Source organism: Phodopus roborovskii, unplaced genomic scaffold (genome assembly GCF_943737965.1).
Source record: "Phodopus roborovskii unplaced genomic scaffold, PHOROB, whole genome shotgun sequence".
Classification (NCBI taxonomy): domain Eukaryota; kingdom Metazoa; phylum Chordata; class Mammalia; order Rodentia; family Cricetidae; genus Phodopus; species Phodopus roborovskii.
Window position 1 is genome coordinate 20837178 of NW_026126525.1, and position 18831 is coordinate 20856008.

At 37.1% G+C, this 18831-nt stretch overlaps 1 protein-coding gene across 1 annotated transcript in view; it reads right to left on the bottom strand.

Moving 5' to 3' along the window:
- Nucleotides 1-611: 611 nt before the first annotated feature.
- Nucleotides 612-18831, bottom strand: part of Adgrl3 (adhesion G protein-coupled receptor L3) — a 734924-nt gene continuing 716704 nt past the window's right edge. The window contains exon 27 of the mRNA XM_051198505.1: nt 612-749. Coding sequence (XP_051054462.1) covers nt 673-749 — 77 coding nt within the window. The 3' untranslated portion in view covers nt 612-672. The remainder of the gene's footprint in view (nt 750-18831) is intronic.

Here is an 18831-nt window from a genome sequence, read left to right on the forward strand (position 1 = left end):
TTGAGTAAGACACTTTTAAAATTTATACTTGTGTCTGTGAGCTAATGACTATGTAACTGACCAAAGAAAAGATGTCTTCTCATTAAGCATTAAGAAGAACTAAATCCAATCCAAGTCTGGGTGTGAGATGTGGACATGAAGTCCACCCTACCTAGCTGAGGAGTTATTGGCAAATGAAAGCTTCTGAGAGAAGGGGAGTTAGTTTTCCTTAAGAAAGTCACAACTAATAAATCTGCCACCAAGCCCCAGTAGAAGGTCACATATCCAAGATAATGTGGACAGCACAAATTGGACTTGAAAGAGAAAGAGAGGGAGAGAGAGAGAGGGAGAGAGAGAGAGAGAGAGAGAGAGAGAGAGAGAGAGAGAGAGAGAGAGAGAGAGAGAGAGCACAATATTGGAAGGGTAAGGAAGGAGGCTTGATCTTGAATGGTGTTGGATAAGTGATGAAGATGACCAAAACACATTTACAGAATTCTCAGAGAACTCATAAAGTTATTTAAAAGTAAATAATTAAAAGAAGAACCGAAACTTCTGGTAACAACTATGTAGTTTAATTAGAAATATTTCAATATACACGTTTCTACACTTCAATATTTTAATCATGACTTCTTCATCACATGTGTATATTTTTGCTGCCAGGTACCATAGGATAATGTGGGTGGTGGGTCAGCCTCAGGTCCATAGGTTCTGTGTCCTGGTGCTGGAAGGGTCTGCACAGTGTGCTGCAGGAGGGCTTCTAGAAGGCATCCCTGAACCAAAATAAGTCAAATGAGCATTTTAAAATACAGAAGGTATATTCATCACTTTGCTGTAAGTTAAATGAAACAGTGATAAAATGAAAACGACAGTTTCAGTATGTATACATATCAATTCAGGTCCTGAAAATACGAAGTACTAGATTAGAAAAGTAACAGGAACCAAATGAGTATTTCATATAATTAATGTCAAAATCACCAACAGGTATTCTAAACTATGCCCAATTTAACAATTAAAACACTCCAGAAACTAAAATTAAGACCAGTAGGATGTTGCTGCCACATAACTGAAACTTGTGGTTGTGTTGTTGTTTTTGTTTACCCTTTACTCTTTGGAGGCATGTGGGGGGCGTTCAGCTCCCCCCCCCAAAAAAAAATGCTTGAGACTTATTCTTACTTATGAATGCTTGAGCTTACCTTGCCTTACTTCTGGCCAGCTTTTATTAACTTAAATTATTCCATTTTCCTTTTCCTTTGGGCTTTTGCCTTTTTCTATTCCACATACCTTTCTTTACTTCTTACTCCATGGCTTGCCATATAGCTGAGTGGCTGGTCTTTGATATCCTCCTTTACTTTGCTTTTCTTGCTTCCTGATGTCCTCCAAGATTTGTCCTATTTATTCTCTCTGCCTGCCAGCCCTTCCTATCCTTTCTCTGGCCTAGCTATTGAATGTTCTTCTCTTTAGTAGATCAGTCAAGTGTTTGAGACAGGCAAAGTGGCACAGCTTCACAGAGTTAAATAAATGCAACATAAAAGACTGCAACACATCTTTGCATCATCTAACAAATATTCCACAGTATCGCGGTTTAATAAGGATCAGGGTAAACAATTAGGCCGAACAGATGTTTATTCAGGGATAAATAACTCACAACATAGACAGGTGAACACCAACAGGTTCCTGCTTCCAAGAATTCCTCTGGATCTCCTCCTGTCCTCATGCAGCTGGCAAGAGAGTGCTCTCCCAGGCCTCCTCAGACCTCCTAGTTCCCCAGGTCACTTCTGCCCCTGGCTCCACCCCAATGGGTGTGGTCAGTGCCACAGAAGGAGACAAAGTGAATATCCCACTACACCATAGCATAAACAAATGTAACACATCTTCAACTAATATTCTACAACAGAAAATAACTAGATTGAGAAAGAGAATATGAGTAGATATTAGAGAAACAGAAAGAAGATTAGAAGGAAGGAAAATGAAGAAGAGAAGAAGTCTAGCATGGTACCATGTGCCTACATTCACAGGTATTCTGGGATGTGATATTACAGAAACACATACCTCTCAAGTTCAGGACAAAATTAGTATTATAGAAAGATCTCTTAGAAATTGTAAAAAAAGAAAACAAAATAGCAGCATTTGAATATGTGAGAAAGAGAAATATAGAAACTCATATGGTGCAAGTATATTCACTTTCAAAATAGTTTAGATTCAATTAAATTTAAATTAGTTTGACCTTACATAGCAAAAGGGTGAGAAACTTAAATATTCTTGCAAACATATACAAAGGACACATACAGGAAGATGGATAACACTGATGTCCCTGTTTTAAAACTGGAAATTATCCAAATGGTGATCGTTAGGTCATTGTACAAGTTATGACATTCAGGTTGAAAAAAGAGATCCTCTACAACAATAAAAATTAAGAATAGAGATTTTTTTCATTTGCTTTCACAAACATAAAATTTAGTAAAAAAGAAGAGAAAGAAATATTAAGAAATATTTTTTCAAGAAACAATATTTCATTATTTAAACTACATAGTGACAGAACTTGGGAGGCTGAGGCAAGAATATAAGTTTAGTTTACAAGTTCAAGACAAACTTACATAAAATTGATTGAGACAATGTAGGAGGAAAAAAAAGTAAAAGAACAATCTTTGATAAAATGTGCTAGCTGGTTTTATATGCCAACTTGACACAAGCTATAGCTGTCAAATAAGGTGTTTCAGTTATGAAAATGCCTCCATGAGACCTAGCTGTCAGGTATTTTCTTAATTAGGGGGAGGGCCCAGCCCATGGTGTTTGGTGCAGTCTCTTGGGCTGGTAGTCCTAGATTCCATAAGAAAACAGGCTATGCAAGCCAGTAAGCAGCATCCCTCCATCAGCTCATGCCTCTAGGATCCTACAATGTTTGAGTTCCTATACTGACTTCCTTCAGTGATTATAGTGGTTTGAAAGAAAATGGCCCCAAAAGGGTGTGGCACTATTAGGTGATCATTCCTGTGATATTTTGGTGAACTATGCCCTTGTCCAAAGAGTCTGCCTGAGGCTAAAGAGTTTCAGATTAATTTCCTTGGCAGAAGAAATCTCAAAACAGCCTGGTATGCACTCTGTCATGTGGTTATGAGTGCCACTCTAATGAAGATTTAGAATAAAGAGGAGCAAGCTGAGCAGGGTAAATTACAAAGTGCAAATTTTGAAGAGAAAAAGAGCATGAAGAATTGGAATGTAGTTAAATCCCACCTTCAAGGAGATAAGCAGTTTGAGGAACATAATATAGGGAGTGGTTTCCTCAGAGCAAGATCCCACTCAGCTAAGTTTCAAACTTGTGAAAAGAAGCTAAGAAAAAGCTTAGAGCTGGGTGTGGAAGTGCATGCCTTTAATTCCAGCACTGGGAAGGCAAAGGGTGGTGGATCTCTAAGTTTGAGGCCTACTTGGTCTAAAGAACAAGATACAGGAGAGCCAAGCTTAATCAGTGAAGGAAAATTGAAAAACTGGTAAAGATGTTATTACACAAGAGTGCCATGTTCCAGCCCCAGTAAGCAGTAGAACTTGGCAGCTTCAGCCATGTGGTTCTGGCTTTAGAGTTAAGGACAGAGAAATGGGTTATGGAATTTGCTTATGCACCTAAAGAAAGCTGCTGAAGCCAGGCATGTGTCAGGGCTATCCTTGGATGGAGGACTAATAGAAAGACCATTGCATGAATCTGTGAACTTGAAGTCTGGATTGCCTTGGAGATCCTAAGATGGCAGGCTTGAGGGATACCTGCCAAGGAGAGCTGCTAATAGAGAGTATAACTAGCCCAAGAGAGAGAAGGTGTTGCAGTAAACAAATCTGAATGGAATTGTAGACCTGAAGAATGTTTTGACACCAGATTTAGAGATGAAGAGGTTGGAGTTTGCCCAGCTGGTTTTTCATCTTGCTGTTGTCCAGTAATTCCTTGCTAAACTCTCTTCCCTGTGTTTTGTGATGTTATGTGCTGGAAGTATGTGATCTGACTTTTGATTTTGATATTTAAAAGATTGTCTTGTGCCTCAGAAGAGACTTTGGACACTAAAACAAGTTTGGGACTATTATAGATTATGAAAACTTTTGAAGTTGGATTGAATGTATTTTTTTGTATTAAGATATGGCTATAAGCCTTTGGGGGCCAGGAAGTGGAATGTGGTGCTTAGAAAGAAAATGACCACCAAAGGGAGTGGCATTTGTTAGAGGTAGTGTGTCACAGTGGTGGTGGGCTAGAGGAAGTGTGTCACAGAGGGGGTGGTCTTTGAGTTCTCTTTCTCAAGTTTCACTCAGTGTGAGTCAGTTAACTTCCAGTTGCCCCTGAGTCAAGATGGAGGATTCTCAGCTCCAGCACATCTGCTTGCAGGCCAATATGCTCCCCATCCTGATTATAAAGGATTGAGTCTCTAAAACTGAAAGTGGGCCACCTGAAGCAAATGTTTTTATTTTTAAGAGTCTCTGTAATCTTCTCTTCAAACCTCTAATGGCTCCCACTATTATGGTATTGCTCTCTCTCTCTCTCTCTCTCTCTCTCTCTCTCTCTCTTTCTCTCTCTTTGCTTTCATCTATTCCCACATCCTAGTCCCACAAGTCCTCCTAGCCTCCCCTTCTCTTTCTCCTAACCCCCTCTCCACTCACTGACCCCCCCCCCAATATGCTCAGTAGCTCTTGTTCCTTTCCACTTCTGTGAGGGAACTTGTATGAATCTCTTAGGTTCCTCCTTGTATCCTAGTTTCTCTGGCAGTGTGGACTATAGGCTGGCGATCCTAGGGAAATGTCCAGAGATCTACAAGGATGACCCCAATCTGAGCAACAGTGGGAAGGCTACCTTAAATGCCCTTCCCGGATAATGAGATTTATAACTAACTTATATGCCATCATAGAGCCCTCATCTAGTAGCTGATGGAAACAGAAGCTGGACTCCTAGAATCCAGTTGCAGAGAGGGAGGAGTGTTAAGAAAATGGGGGCAAGACCAGGCTACAGAAACCCAGAGACAGCTGACCTGAACAAAAGGAAGATAATGGACCCCCTAGACTGATCGCTGGAAAACCAGCATTGAACCGACTTTGACCTGGTAAATGTGTGTCTCATTTAGAAGGCCTGGGCAGTCTAAGGGACCTCTGACAATGGAACCAGGATGTATCTGTGGTGTATGAAGGACTTTTCCAGCACATTCCCCATGGAGAGATACTCCCTTAGCCTAGAGGCAGGAGGGAGGGCCTAGTCCCTACTCCAAATGATTTGACAGATTTTGTTGATCCCTCCTGGAAGACATTACCCTCCCTATGGAGTGGGGGGTGATGGGATGGGATGGTGATGTGGGGGGATGAGACAGAGGAAGGGAGGAGAAGGAGGGAGGGAGAGAGAACTGGGATTGATATGTAAAGTAAGAAAAAAAAATAATAAACATATAGAGAGAAAGGGAAAAAAATAACCTAAAAAGAAAGTCTCTGTGGTCATGGTGTCCCTTTACAGCAAAAAAAAAAAAAAAAAAAAAAAAAAAAAAAAAACCAAAAGTAACTAAAACAGTGATGAACAGCAAGGCTGATGTATAAATCAAATAAACTCTTTCCTCCCTAACTTTCTTTTTGGTTATTGTGTTTTGTTTTATTTCATTTATCTCTTATCATCTGTCTATTCACACCCTGCCTATTATCAACCTATGTATATTACCAAATGTTTTACTTCTCCTAGGAGTTGAAGCAGTTAGCAAGTTAAACCCTAGATATTTATTAGTATGAATGGCAAACTTGCACACACAACTGTATTACATATCCACTTTCTGTAGGCTCACCATTTTCACTTAAAGTTAAGGTAGATAGAGGGATCATCTAAAACCATTTTCCAATTTATCTCATTTTAATTAAAGCTCAGCCCTCAGCTGAGAGAATGTCCTTCATGCTATAAAGTGACCTCCTGCCAAAAGCTGTCTATCCATTAGAGAATAAGGACATGTGACATGTCTTCCTTCTGAAGGCAGTATTCATATATGCTGGCATGCATACCACAAATTCAATTCTATTAAAAGTAATGAAGTAAGGATGTCAGTATAATTATCTGCAAGAGGCTGCTCAGGCTTTTTCCACAGTGATAACTGATGTGGACTTATAAAATTCTGTGCAGCAGAGCCTAACTCTGTAGTATGTTTATATGGACATTAACTCATAGCAGTCATTTCCCCCAGAGATTTTAAAGTACTATTTAGAAGATTATTTGGTCTTGAAATTCAGTTATGAACACATTAATTAGAGAATTACTAGTTTACAATGTGTAGCCAAAAGATTGTATATAGTCTCCTTATATGTATATAAACATATTTTAGCTGTAACATCAATCATGGCTGGCCAGTTGTTGCTGGTTGTATTATCCTCACTGCTCCAACTTTTTCAAATATAATGAGGGAAATTATATAGCTTCTTAAACTCTTTTCTTAAAATGTTTTTGTTTATGTGTATGCTATCTATGAGAGAGAGCACAAGTATCATGATATATGTGTATTGGAGGGCAGAGGCCCTTGGATGTCACCCCTGACTTTCACCTTGTTTGAAATAAAGTTTTTTTGTTTCCTTCTCCAAACACTACACTAGCTGACCTGTGAATTTCTTGGAATTGTCCTGTCCCTGACTCTGACTTCATTCAGGCACACTGGGATTAGAGATATACACTACCACAACAAGCTTTACATGGATTCTGGGAATCCAAAATTGGGTTCTCATGCTTGAAGGGCAAGTGCTTTACCAACTGAAATATCTTTTCAGGACATATAAATTAACCAGTAATATCATTATAGCATTCTTGTAAGAACACTAAGTGAAATCAAAGCTGCTCCAGCCTAGCATTGAGCATATAGTAAACCTGTAATGGCTGCCATCAACAGATTTTTATTGCATCATACAGAGTTAATTTTGCTACATTTGCTTTATACATCAACAGAATCATACAGATGAAAAGCCATACCAGATTCAACAATAGGCTGCAATGCCTCTTATCTCATATTTTCATGCCTTGTTCTGTTCCCTTCCACTTGCATGTGGGCTGAGTCCAACTTTGGGTAACCTGCTTTAAAAGAATTGTATCCAGCTATGTGATTGGACCAGAACTATTCCATTTAGCTTTCCATGTGAGTGCCATCTTGCTAGTGTGCCTCTACTGTATTCTGGTTTGCGTTCTTGCTTTGGTAAAGTTAGCTGTTTAATTGTAAATTTCTCTATAGAGAGACCCAAGTAAGTGGTACAGAATTGAGAGCAGCCCATGGTCAACAGCTATGAAAGAAGTGACATCCCTAGAGATGCTAATGCCTTCTGCCCAAAAGTCATCAACAACCAAATCTCATCAGCAGCAATCTAGGCAAAGTTGAGAAAGAAGCTGAACAGAAGCTCACCGTGACCATAGTCTTGCAAATCACCTTGACATGTCCCAGTGGCAGGTGCTCAGCCCACCTCACTAAGTTCAAAGGATTAATCATTTCTGCTCTAGGACAGGAACTCTGTGAGGTCTTTAATATGTAGTAATACATACTAATATAAAAAGGATAAAGGACTTAAAACAGTTGCCGTGTTTTCCTGTATGCAAATCTTTAAAGGGGAATTAAGGAACACCAGTTCTTAAGAACTTTTTGAATGAACTTCAAAGATAACTGCTTTTAGAAAAGATGACACTTCTTATTTTTATAAGTATAAACCTTGACTGTATTCTTTAAAAATTATTCTCTTCTGATTAAAATGAATCTAACCAATAATTATGTTAGGAACGGTGTTTGTACCCAAATGATATATGCATATTAAAGAGACTGCTTTGATAGTTTAAAACCATTTTAAATGAAATGTTTTATAAAGATTTATATATGGTTTTTCTGGAGGGAAATATGGAATAAAAGTACAATAGAACATTATGCAATAATCTCTGAAGTCAGAAATAAAGCTACTTATCATTGTGGTCTTAGGATTCAGTACCAAATCCCAGCATGCACTACATGCCACAGATTTGTTTTTCTTTCTGAATGAAAACAAGTGGATTTTGAAAAGGAGCTATGTAAATAGATGACAGATTTTTAGAGCCAAGCATATTTTATTTTAAATGCAGACTCCATCTACCACTGTGACCTCATGAAAGCTACTTATTTCCTTAGGAAAAAAATGAAAATTACAGCTAAATTTTCTGAGTAGAAAGAAAAAAAAAGTGAGAAAAAATGCTGAAGTAAACGTGGTTCTTATATAATATAGCATTGTCTGGTGGCAATTTTAGGTATATGTAACTACGAAAAGCAAAGAAATGGAATTTGACCAATCCTAATCAAAAGTCCATTGGTAAGTCTAAATGTAGTTTGGTAATTTACAAATGTCAAGTGTGGGATTTTAATTTGTCTTGGAGTATTTTTCCTCAGAACTGTATAAACCTACACATGAATTTTAGTTCAGTGTTTAGTTTAGTTCAGAAAGAAGTACAATTTATGAAGCAAGTACACGTCTCTGTACATGTGTGTTGCACACACAGGCAGGCATCCGTGTTAATTGGCACATCCTAGAGGGTTTGCAAAAGAGTATGTAACAGTTGAATGGCAATTCAAATCTTACATATATGTCTGTGTGGTTTTGTTTTTATTAATCTGTCCATTCTTTTATTTGAATTTGACACTGTGCCTTCAATGTGCAGTGTATTATCAGATATTCAATTGTACTGTTTATCTGAAAACATAGTCATAAGAGACAGATAATATGCCTGGTATATATTTGAAGGGTCAGGAAGAAAACAAGGAAGGTTGGTGGGATGAGGTGTGTTAGAGTTTTGGATAGAATTCCCAAGAGGAATTTGAAGATTGAAAATAGAGTGTGCTTGGTTAGGAAGTGCACTAAAGCAAAGGGCCCAGCACTCAGGAACTTAGTGGGCTTTATGGGTGGAGTGCAAAGCAGTTGGAGAAGCTGGGCATATCCTGGAAGGTCTCGGCAAACCTAATGTTTTACACCAAGTATGGTGGAAGAGACAATTGGAATGCTTTCTGTTCTGCAATATTGGCTTTCAATCATTTCTTTTGTACTTTTTATAAACACTTACTAAATGATTGGTGAAAGCTGGGTGTGGTGGCCCATGCCTGTAACATTAGCCCTAAGGAGACAGATCTCTGAGCTAGAGCCTATCTTGGGTTACAGCAGGAGACTATCTCCAAAACTAAGCCAAACACAAAGACTAGTACAGTTCTACAGAGGATTGATCATGATAGCCCTGTGCCTTGTATAACACCTGAACTGAGATTTTCAACTGTCCTTACATTTTTTCACTAAGATGGCATGACTTCATAAATTCACTCATAGGACCATCTCCCATTCACAGGATGATGATGCCCACCTCTAGATGACTATTATGGCCTATGATACAACTTTTCAGGGATTGATTAATTTTGCCCTTTTCACTCCCTTCCTTTCTCCCAAATCAGCCTCCCACCCTGTCCCCTGTATCCCTTCCATCTTTTTCATCTCTTTTTCCTTCTGCTTCTGCCTCATCTTTTCTTTTTTAACATATGTATACACTGCTCTTATTTCATCTTTAATTGAAAGATACTTGAGCATGATAAGTGCTGGTTCCTAATTGTGTACTGAAACATCAGTCTGGACAGCTTTTCTACATGAGTCAAGAAGGAAAGGTTTGTGTTGTTATCAGTCTTTAATTGAAGCACACTTACTCTCTTTTGACTAAGTACTTGGCTGCCATTTTCACATGATTACAAACTTGAGAGGAAGCTCCTCTGATAACTGCAGGGTAGTAATGAGAGAGCATGCTGAGCTGGCTCTGAAGGATGTGGAGATTTCTCCCACACTGAAATCTAATCCAAGAAGATGGAGATTTAAATACAATTGTGCTGTTTTGCAATCTGAAAGAAGACCCTGAAACAAAGCTACAGTTGAATGTTAAAATGTAAAGCCATGTCAAGTTAAAGAAGTAGTGTAATTATTATATCTGCCAAAACAACGAAGTAATAATTTTTAACAGATTTGCTCTTCTCTTCTTTAAGGAGAATGTGCAGTTGCATGTGATAGAAAAGCTTAAATAATAGTGATCAAAACAAGGCTGGGATTGTTTTTGCTTTGTTTTAGGGAAGCAATTTTCAACTTGTGGGTCAAGACCACCAAAAGACTGACAGAAAATACAGATATTTACATTATCATTCATAACAGCAGTGAAATTACAGTTATGAAGTGGCAACAGAAATAATTTTATGATTGGGGGCACTACAATATGAGGAAATGTATTAAAAGGTTACAGTATTTGGAGGGAATGAAAATGGCTGAGAATGACTGTTTTGGTGTTTGCTTTTGTTTTTTATTTTGTTTTACTCCTGTTATAATATACATGGTCATTCTAGGTAGCACAGGGTGGCCTTGAACTCACCATCTTTTTGCCTCACCTCCAAAATGCTAGAATTTCTGGTATGCACCAGCATACTTTGATAACATTCACTTCTTCCTCAGATTGAAGAGAATGGAGGTGTACAACTCAGGCTTTGCAGAGAAATGACTGTTCTCTGGTCTGTTTGCTTTGCTATCTTGAATGCATAGGTTTCTGAGTGTTTGTTTGTCTGCTGTTATTGCTCTTACAAAGGTTGCTTACTGTAGGAGTAACCTACTCCTACAGAGTAGGAGAAGAAAAGGAAAGGAAAGCTAGGCAATAGCCTCCCTACCTGCTGATGTAGCTCCTCTGAGAACTATCCTTCAAGCCATTCAGGAATCACACCTAATCTGCTGCTTTACTTTCTGCAACTTGAGCTACAATCAACTACAGACAGAAAAATCTAGAAGTAAGCAATTCATTAAATATAAATCTTTCATTGATCTGAGCAACATAATGAAGTTCCAAGACCAACTAGCCTGGAGGCACACCGTCACTTTTACTCTTCATAGCTACACAATATATTCACCCTGCAATTAGTCACTTTGGTAGCCTGTCAGTCATCAGATTATCTGTCACAGCATTGCAGTGACTACATTCAAGTTTTATTTAATAATGACCCCACAACAGTAAGATAATCAGGCTTGGAATTTATATATATGCAAAAGAGAAGCCCTGAAATGCTTCCTTTATGGGAAAAAATGTAAACACAATAAGAAGGAACAAAAAAAAAAAAAAAAAAGTCATATGCTGGGGTAGGACCTATGACAAGAAAAAAATCTTCTATTCATAAATTCTTGACGAAAGAAACAAAATTCAGGCAGTTTTGCTGTTTTACTTCAAGATACAAGATAGGATCACAGGGTATAAAGGGAATAAGAGGAAAATAGCATAACATCTTTCCTTAACAGCAACTTGTTGCATGAGAAAACACTGAGTGAACGTGGAAACTCCAGCATGGAAATGGGTGGCACCACACAGCTTATTGAAAGTAAGGGATGGTGACATATTCAAAGTAGGTTTGGACTGGGAAATATAACTGTTACTGGAGAGGTTGCATAAGTGAGAAAGCTGGCTGTGATTCTGGCAGAGCTGAAGAAGTTTATAAAGAGAAATGATGACACCGGGCAAATCTTCAGTCACAAAGAATCTCAGCTCACTTGGGAGAAGGCCACTGCACTGTGTGTTTTTAAAAGAACAAGGAAGGATTTAGAAATAAAACACAGTCAATTTCCGAACATGGCATTCTTACAAATGACAGAGGAAATCACTCTTTTGGGTTATCTAGGAAAAGAGAAGGCGGGAATAGTGCTATGTATTACATACATCATGAAATTATCAAAGAATAATTTCAATAAAAATATTTTTTCTCTCTCTCTTGCTCTCTCACTCTCTAAAATAAGCAACACTTGGAATTCTCCATATCTCTTACTGTCCCTTTTTAAGATCTCTTCATGAAGCATATGGATCAAATTAAACTTCAATTTGGAACTGTATAAGGATCATTACAAAAGAGAATAGATAATACATAGTAACCTGTATATATATATATGTATATACATATATACATATACATATATATATATATATATATATATATATATATACACATACACATACATACACATATAAAATGCTATTTGTCATCAACTGGAAATGCATTGTTCTGGACATTTTATTAAATGTTTGTCAAATAAAAGTGAATAATTATTTAGCTAAGCTATGCCTATCTAGCAATGGTTATGTATTTATTAGTACATCTTCTCTAATGGTGTACTGTAAGTTAATATGTAGTAGTAAATAAGTATCTAATGGGATAATTAAATCTCAACAGGGACATAATTGCTGAGTAGCATTCTAAAACTCTGGAGACATCTGAGCTGCAGCTCATTTAATTAAAAGAGTCTTAGTCTATGCATGCACTGTTTGCAATCTCCCTCTAAAGCTTGCTCTTTACAGCACCTATTTTCAGCAACAGCCACATCAGGATTTATTTGTAGCACAGTGTGCATTGTTACAATAGTCTTGAGAGTTATAATCCTTTTAAGCACTCCCTGCTTTTGAGAGCATTTTCAAGCACTTCGGACACGCAACTATATAAACCCCACGTGTGACTTAATCTGTAGTGTTTTAGTTGTACCTAAAGCTAATGCTCTTTTGAGGAAGATTAAAGTGTATGTTGATTTTGTATTCTGCTTACATTCATGCGAAATGACAGGCAATGGGAAGGGCTAATCATCACATCTTCAAAACTTGAGAATCTGAAAATTATGCAGCTGCTTTAATGCAAAGGCCATATGCAATGGTCAGATCTAGTATGACTTCAATCAAACGATTTTCAACTGAATTTTTAACTTGGAAAGTTTCGATAATATTTATAATTAAATCACAGTTAGCTTTTAAATATTCTAATTGAAGATTGATATTATTTTCTTATGATAGTCACCCCTGTAGTTTGTTTTAGATTAAATCTGCCAGAAATAAGAAGTAATTTCTCCTGGTATATGTCCAAGTCTTTGAGGCTCAGATTTGAAGACTTCTAATATTCTTTTAATGAGACTATTCTATTAGTTTTTTGTTTGTGTGTGGCTTGTAGTATTATTACTGGCAACACTTCAAAAGAAAATCCAAAATTTTGCCCTTCTTCAAGGAAACTTCTCTTTGCAACAGAAAGTGTTACAGAAAATCATAACTAATCAAAATGCAGAGTTGTGGAGCCCAGTCCCAGGGGATTCATCTACAAAACAACCCCCACCTAAAGCTCAGAGAACATTGTAGAGGTGGAGGTGGAAAGACTGTAAGAACCAAAGAATACAGGAGTTTCTTGTGAGATCGTGTCTCCTAGCACTGTTGGAAGTTATAAAGTCTCACCAGCGTGACTGGCCAAATGTGAGCTGATGAAGGATGAAACTAGTAGATGTACCAAAGTGGACAGGGGAAGTTCATGAGGCCTCAACAAATACCTACAGACAACTAAGAAATGCCACAAGATTAGCACCTGATTCAGACCTGTGGGGGGCTCTGGTGTACTGTGCCCACTCAGTTCTCCTGAACACTTCCTGACATTTGGGGAAATCTTTGTGCATATGCAGATACACATGAATGACAGTGTGTGCACACTTATGCATGTGCATGAGAGTGTGTGTGTGAGTGTGTGTGTGTGTACACATTCCCATGCTTGAAGATAAGATCAATAGTCTGCATTTAAATAAGGTGCTTAGGTGCAAAGTGCAGTATATCTTAAGGGAGTCTCACCAATTTTATGGAGAGATAGTTTCTGCCACAAGGTGCCATTCACATCTATTGCACTGTTCTTTTACTTAGCCACATATATTGTGCTGGTATGCAGCCCTCAACCCCATGCCCCGAGGCTTGGTGAGAATGAGGGTTTTTGTGGAATCCCTTGCTAATCCTGGATTAATCCTACCAGCATTTTCATCTCTACCCTTTCTTTTCATCAAAGCCAATTAAATTATCTTTTCAAGGACATATAAGGATAGCATTTTTGATTTTGAAATTTTTAAAGTTACAGACTGAATTCAGTTTTTTGGAATAAGAGAACCACAAGCAGAGAACATCTGAACACTCAGGTCCAGGTCCAAGTGTCAGCTTCTTTCCATTTAGAGTCATTAAGAAGAAACTGGAAAAGAATTGCAAACAAAGGAAGTTTGTAGCTTTGGAATGTGAGTTGCAATGTGACTTTAACTGCTGCTTTGGAGCACTTCACTCTTGAGACAGTAATGAAATTGAGTAAAGATAAAGAAAGAGATAAATTAAAGAGGAAACATGCCCCAGGTATGTATGCGAACCCCCACCCCCATGGGCTCAGCAATTGCCTGATTGTAAGAACTGAAACTGTTTACCCATGCTCCCTGGCATGCATTGCCTGACAAATTGTGACTGTTTTAATGGAAGAATGAACAAAACCTAGGAGGAGTCAATCTGGTTGTACAGTCCCCTGATAATACTGGTCAAGGGCAAAATACAAAGAGCAAGCATGATGAATTTCAGTCTTCCCTTGTAATTTATCCAAAGGTCATAGGAAAGTGTATGTCTGTATTCTCACTGAGCTATTTGACTGGGCGTCTCAACCTGCTTCAAAGTATGTTTGTCAACTAACCGTAGATGCCCTGCTACATCCATATAAAAAGGCTGTGATTCTTAGACATGTGTTATATGCTAGACTCTGGCCTCAAAAACCTTCTCCAGTGGTTTCAGTTCACCTTTTTATGCTACTGGCTCCAGTCATTTCTTCGGCACTCCAACTTTACAGACAAAGGAACTAAAGTACAGGAAGAATCTTGCTCAAAATCAAGCGACTGGAAAATGGGAAAAGCAGGCTCCTTATTCAGGCTGTACAGACTGGAACCCTATACACTTCACTGACATAAAACACTCTCTCAGTAAGTCGGGGAGGATGGTTGGGGGTTTTCACAGGCAGAAATGAAATACAACATAGAGACAACCTTTCCTGTGCTTGTTGTCCTGGTTCCCAGTTAAATCTAGCGTTGCCAATTTCCTTCATGATTAAATAAGTGAACAAATTCCACTGGTTCCTTTAAAGTACTTATAATTCTGTTAATTATTTGCTACAAATCTTTAGCTTTGTTCCGGGACTTTAAGCCAAACCCTTCTTGAAACATGCCAGTGAGAGGAGAAACTAGCCCACAGAGGATGTATTCATGTAAGGCACCAAAGTGGGGAGTGTTAACAAGACGTGTCAGCTGGTTTTACCGTTGTAGTTGTTGCTGTTAAAAAATATCTAACAGAAAGAGTTGAAAGGATAAAGGATTTGTTTTGTGTCACAGTTTCAAAGGATTCAGTCCAGATTCAATCAGATCCATAGGTTTGTGTCTAAGATGGGGCACAGCATTATCATGCCAGGGATATATGGTAGAGACTGCTTACCTTGAGGTGTCTGTGAGGCAGAGTGCAATAGGGCCTGAGAACAAGGTATAGCTGCCAATCACACGTAGTGTTTCTGCCAAATGGGTCACAGCTTCCAAAGTTTCCAGCATCACTTAAAAATGACACCCAACAGTGAACCCGAGAGTGAGTAGATTAACTGATTGAGTAGGTCAGAATACTCAGTTTAATCAGCTCTCAATGGTGCCCTCTAGTCATACAAGCTTTCACAATGCAAGCCTTTTGGGAGCATGCATTTTATAGTTAAGCCAAGACAAAAGAAAAATAATGCGAAATGTCAGCAGCAACAAACAAAAAATACACAATGATTAGGAAAATCTGATCCAAACTTAGCTACTATTGAATTATAGCTCAAATAGTCTCCTGTTTTGTGTGGGCACAGGGGTTAAGTGATTAAAATCATTGCTTTGGCGTCCTCAACTCAGTGAATGTTTACTAACCACACACACAAAAAGTGGACAGATAGTATAGGGTGATGGGTAGAGAGAATCAGAGAGATAATTCAACTGATCTAGGAAAGACTGCAGTTGAAAATGGAGGCAAAGGAAGGAGGCCCAAGGACCACAGAAAAGGAAGAGAAAGCAAGAGCAGTCAATATAAATAATGACTTTTGTAAGACATAGAAACACAAGAGGAAAAGAAGAAATGCCAAGATAAACAGTAAGTAAGGAAAGGATGAGACTTATGGGTAGAAAAAGATTAAGAAAGAAAGGAGATCCTGTATTGCACTGAGATTCGGTAGTGATTAGACTGCATGGTGGGTGATGACTTCAGGAAGTGGTCTCATAGAGGTAATGATTGGATAGAGGAGATGGGAGCTTTGGTAAATAAAATAGAGCTAAAATTCACTCTGAAAAGAATAGAAATTGAAAACCATCTCATGAAAGAAAAAAGGGAATTGTATAAAAATAATATTTATCATGTTTTATGGGATATTTTATCACACTGTGTGAAGGCATAACACTGAGATTGGTTTAACAAAAAGCTAAATGGTGAATAGCTAGTCAGGAGAGATTAGGTGGGACTTCTGGACAGAGAGAGAGGAACTCAGGGGGATGAACCTAGGTCTGCGGATTTGTCCAGGAAGTCTCAGAGGGAGACAGACATATATTTTGGAGAAAAGGTAATGTAACATAGGACAGAATGTATATTAATACAAATGGGTTATTTTAAATCACAGCAGCTAGTTGAGAACAAGCCTAAACTAAATGCCAGTATTTTATAATTAAAAATAAGTCTCCATGTCATTATTTCAGGGCTGGCAGTCCAAAGAAAGTATGACAAGAAAGACTGACTGCAATCATTTAAGCTGTTTCCTAACACTATACAACTGATAAAAATTTTTACTTAAGATCATCTAAACTAGAAGTCATAGTACTCTAAAAGTGATGAACATTGGGCATTTTTTATCAACACCCTGTGCATCAAGGATTATGTACATTTGACATGAACTGGTAATTTCCCAGTGGCATTCTTTTTTCAACTTGGCAGACACAAATAATCCATAAGGAACAATCTTCTGTCATCCTGCACTAAATAGTCATGGTCAGCTGATCAGGAGTTGTCATGGGAATGAATGAAATGCTATTTTCTACTCAAATTGATGAAAGATGCATAGCAAACAGTCTGAAATTTTAGATGTATCAATTCTATGTGTTAGTGATAAAAAAGTAATGGATGATACCAGTAGCTGTGAGAACCCAACAAGAAGGGCATCTTTTCTTTTTTTGTCTAATGATTATTGGTTATTTATTTTTAACTTGCCATGGGGTCTTGTAAGCTATTCTTATGTAAAATAAATTTAAGTCTTCTTTTCTAAATTTACTAAAGCATAATCTAAATTAATACAAACTGAGTGCCACACAGTTGTAAAATGTCAAGAATGACATTCTACGTATTTTGAGTAATGAAACTTGAACTTCACTCAATCAGTGACCTCATTCTCTGAAAGTACAGATGTGTCATATTTAAAGAGTAAAAGGTTTGGATAGTTGTGAGATTTCTCTAGACATCAAGACACTGTATATGATCCAATAATTCAAATTTATAGGGAGAGCTTCTGTTTTATGTAAATAACCCCTGATGTGCATCTGGGAGTTTGCCTGCTATCAAATTCATAACTGAACTATTCTTATTTTCATACTGTCCAGCTCTTTCCTCAAGAGTAATGGAAGCAGCACATTGATAAGCATATTTTAAGAATTAAATTATGAGAAAGATGGCTTAAACCAATCCTTTAAGAGATTATCAAATTTTATAAATTAAGTGAAAAGCATATTTAGGGAACTAACTATACTAACTAGCTATATTTTTTCTGTTCTAATAATTTGACACATGTTTTCTGCTTACTTTTTTTTAACATTTATAGACATTTAAGCAAAAATAATGTAAATGTCAACACTAAATACACAGTTAATTTTATTACTCACCCTGAGCTACACAGTATATCAAAGTGTGTGTATTGAATTTTACTAATATTTGAAACCCACAAGAGATCCTGACTTACTGAGGTGATTCTCATGAAGGGACGGCTGGGAAATACTGAGCAGACTATCCTATTGACCCTTACAAAACAAAACAGAAAATAGAGGTAAGTTCATAGTCTTTTAAAATTGAGTAAATAACATGTAAAACTCAATCAGTACTATGCTGCCTTTCACAGGGTCCTGTATTAGTGTTGACATTTCCTTCTTGAACATTCCTTCTATTTTAGACTTAAGAATCAAATAATAGCATTTATTATTATTCTTTAATCTTTGGCAATTTATCTGTATATCAGTCACAATTGTAAGGCTTACTTACTATTTTATTAGGTAATAGACAAAGAATAGTAAATTATGTTTAAAATTTAAAAATTAAAACAATACTACCCTTAAAAGCAAAGTATTTTAATTTTTGCTATTATTGTTTCTTCTCCCTGTGTCTCTCTACATCATAGGAAATTAAAGGACTTTATTTTAATCAGTTACAATGAAATTATGCAAATGAACATTGTGCTACACTTTAAAGAATGAAAAATTGCATTATCTTTAAGAAGGACAAGGAACATATATTTTAATACATTTTATATTTTCACCCAGCATTTGAAAGTATGCTAATTTTTGCAATCCAACTTAACTGGTAAATTAAGGCTACATATAAATGTCATAATCATGTATCTCTTTTCAATTTCTACCAACAAAAATATAAAGATATAAGAATTTTAATTAATTTTTCCCATTCAAAATACAAAAAGAATTCATACACAAATCTTAAATTCAAAGTGAAGTATCTCAAAGATACTTTCAGTGTGTGGGTTGGATATCTAGTTGCTCAGTTTTTTCCTTAATACCATACTGTGTTTTTGTTTTGATATACTTAAGAAATCTTCACCAACACAGATATAATATTTTACTTAATTTTTGTTTAAGAATTTAAAAACAATTGATATCTTTGAAACCTTTCTGCTGTGGAATATTCCTTTATACTGTGTGAATATGTATCTCCATGATTGGTTTAATAAGCAAGCTGGCTGGCCAATAACTAAACAGGATACAGTTAGGCAAGAAAAC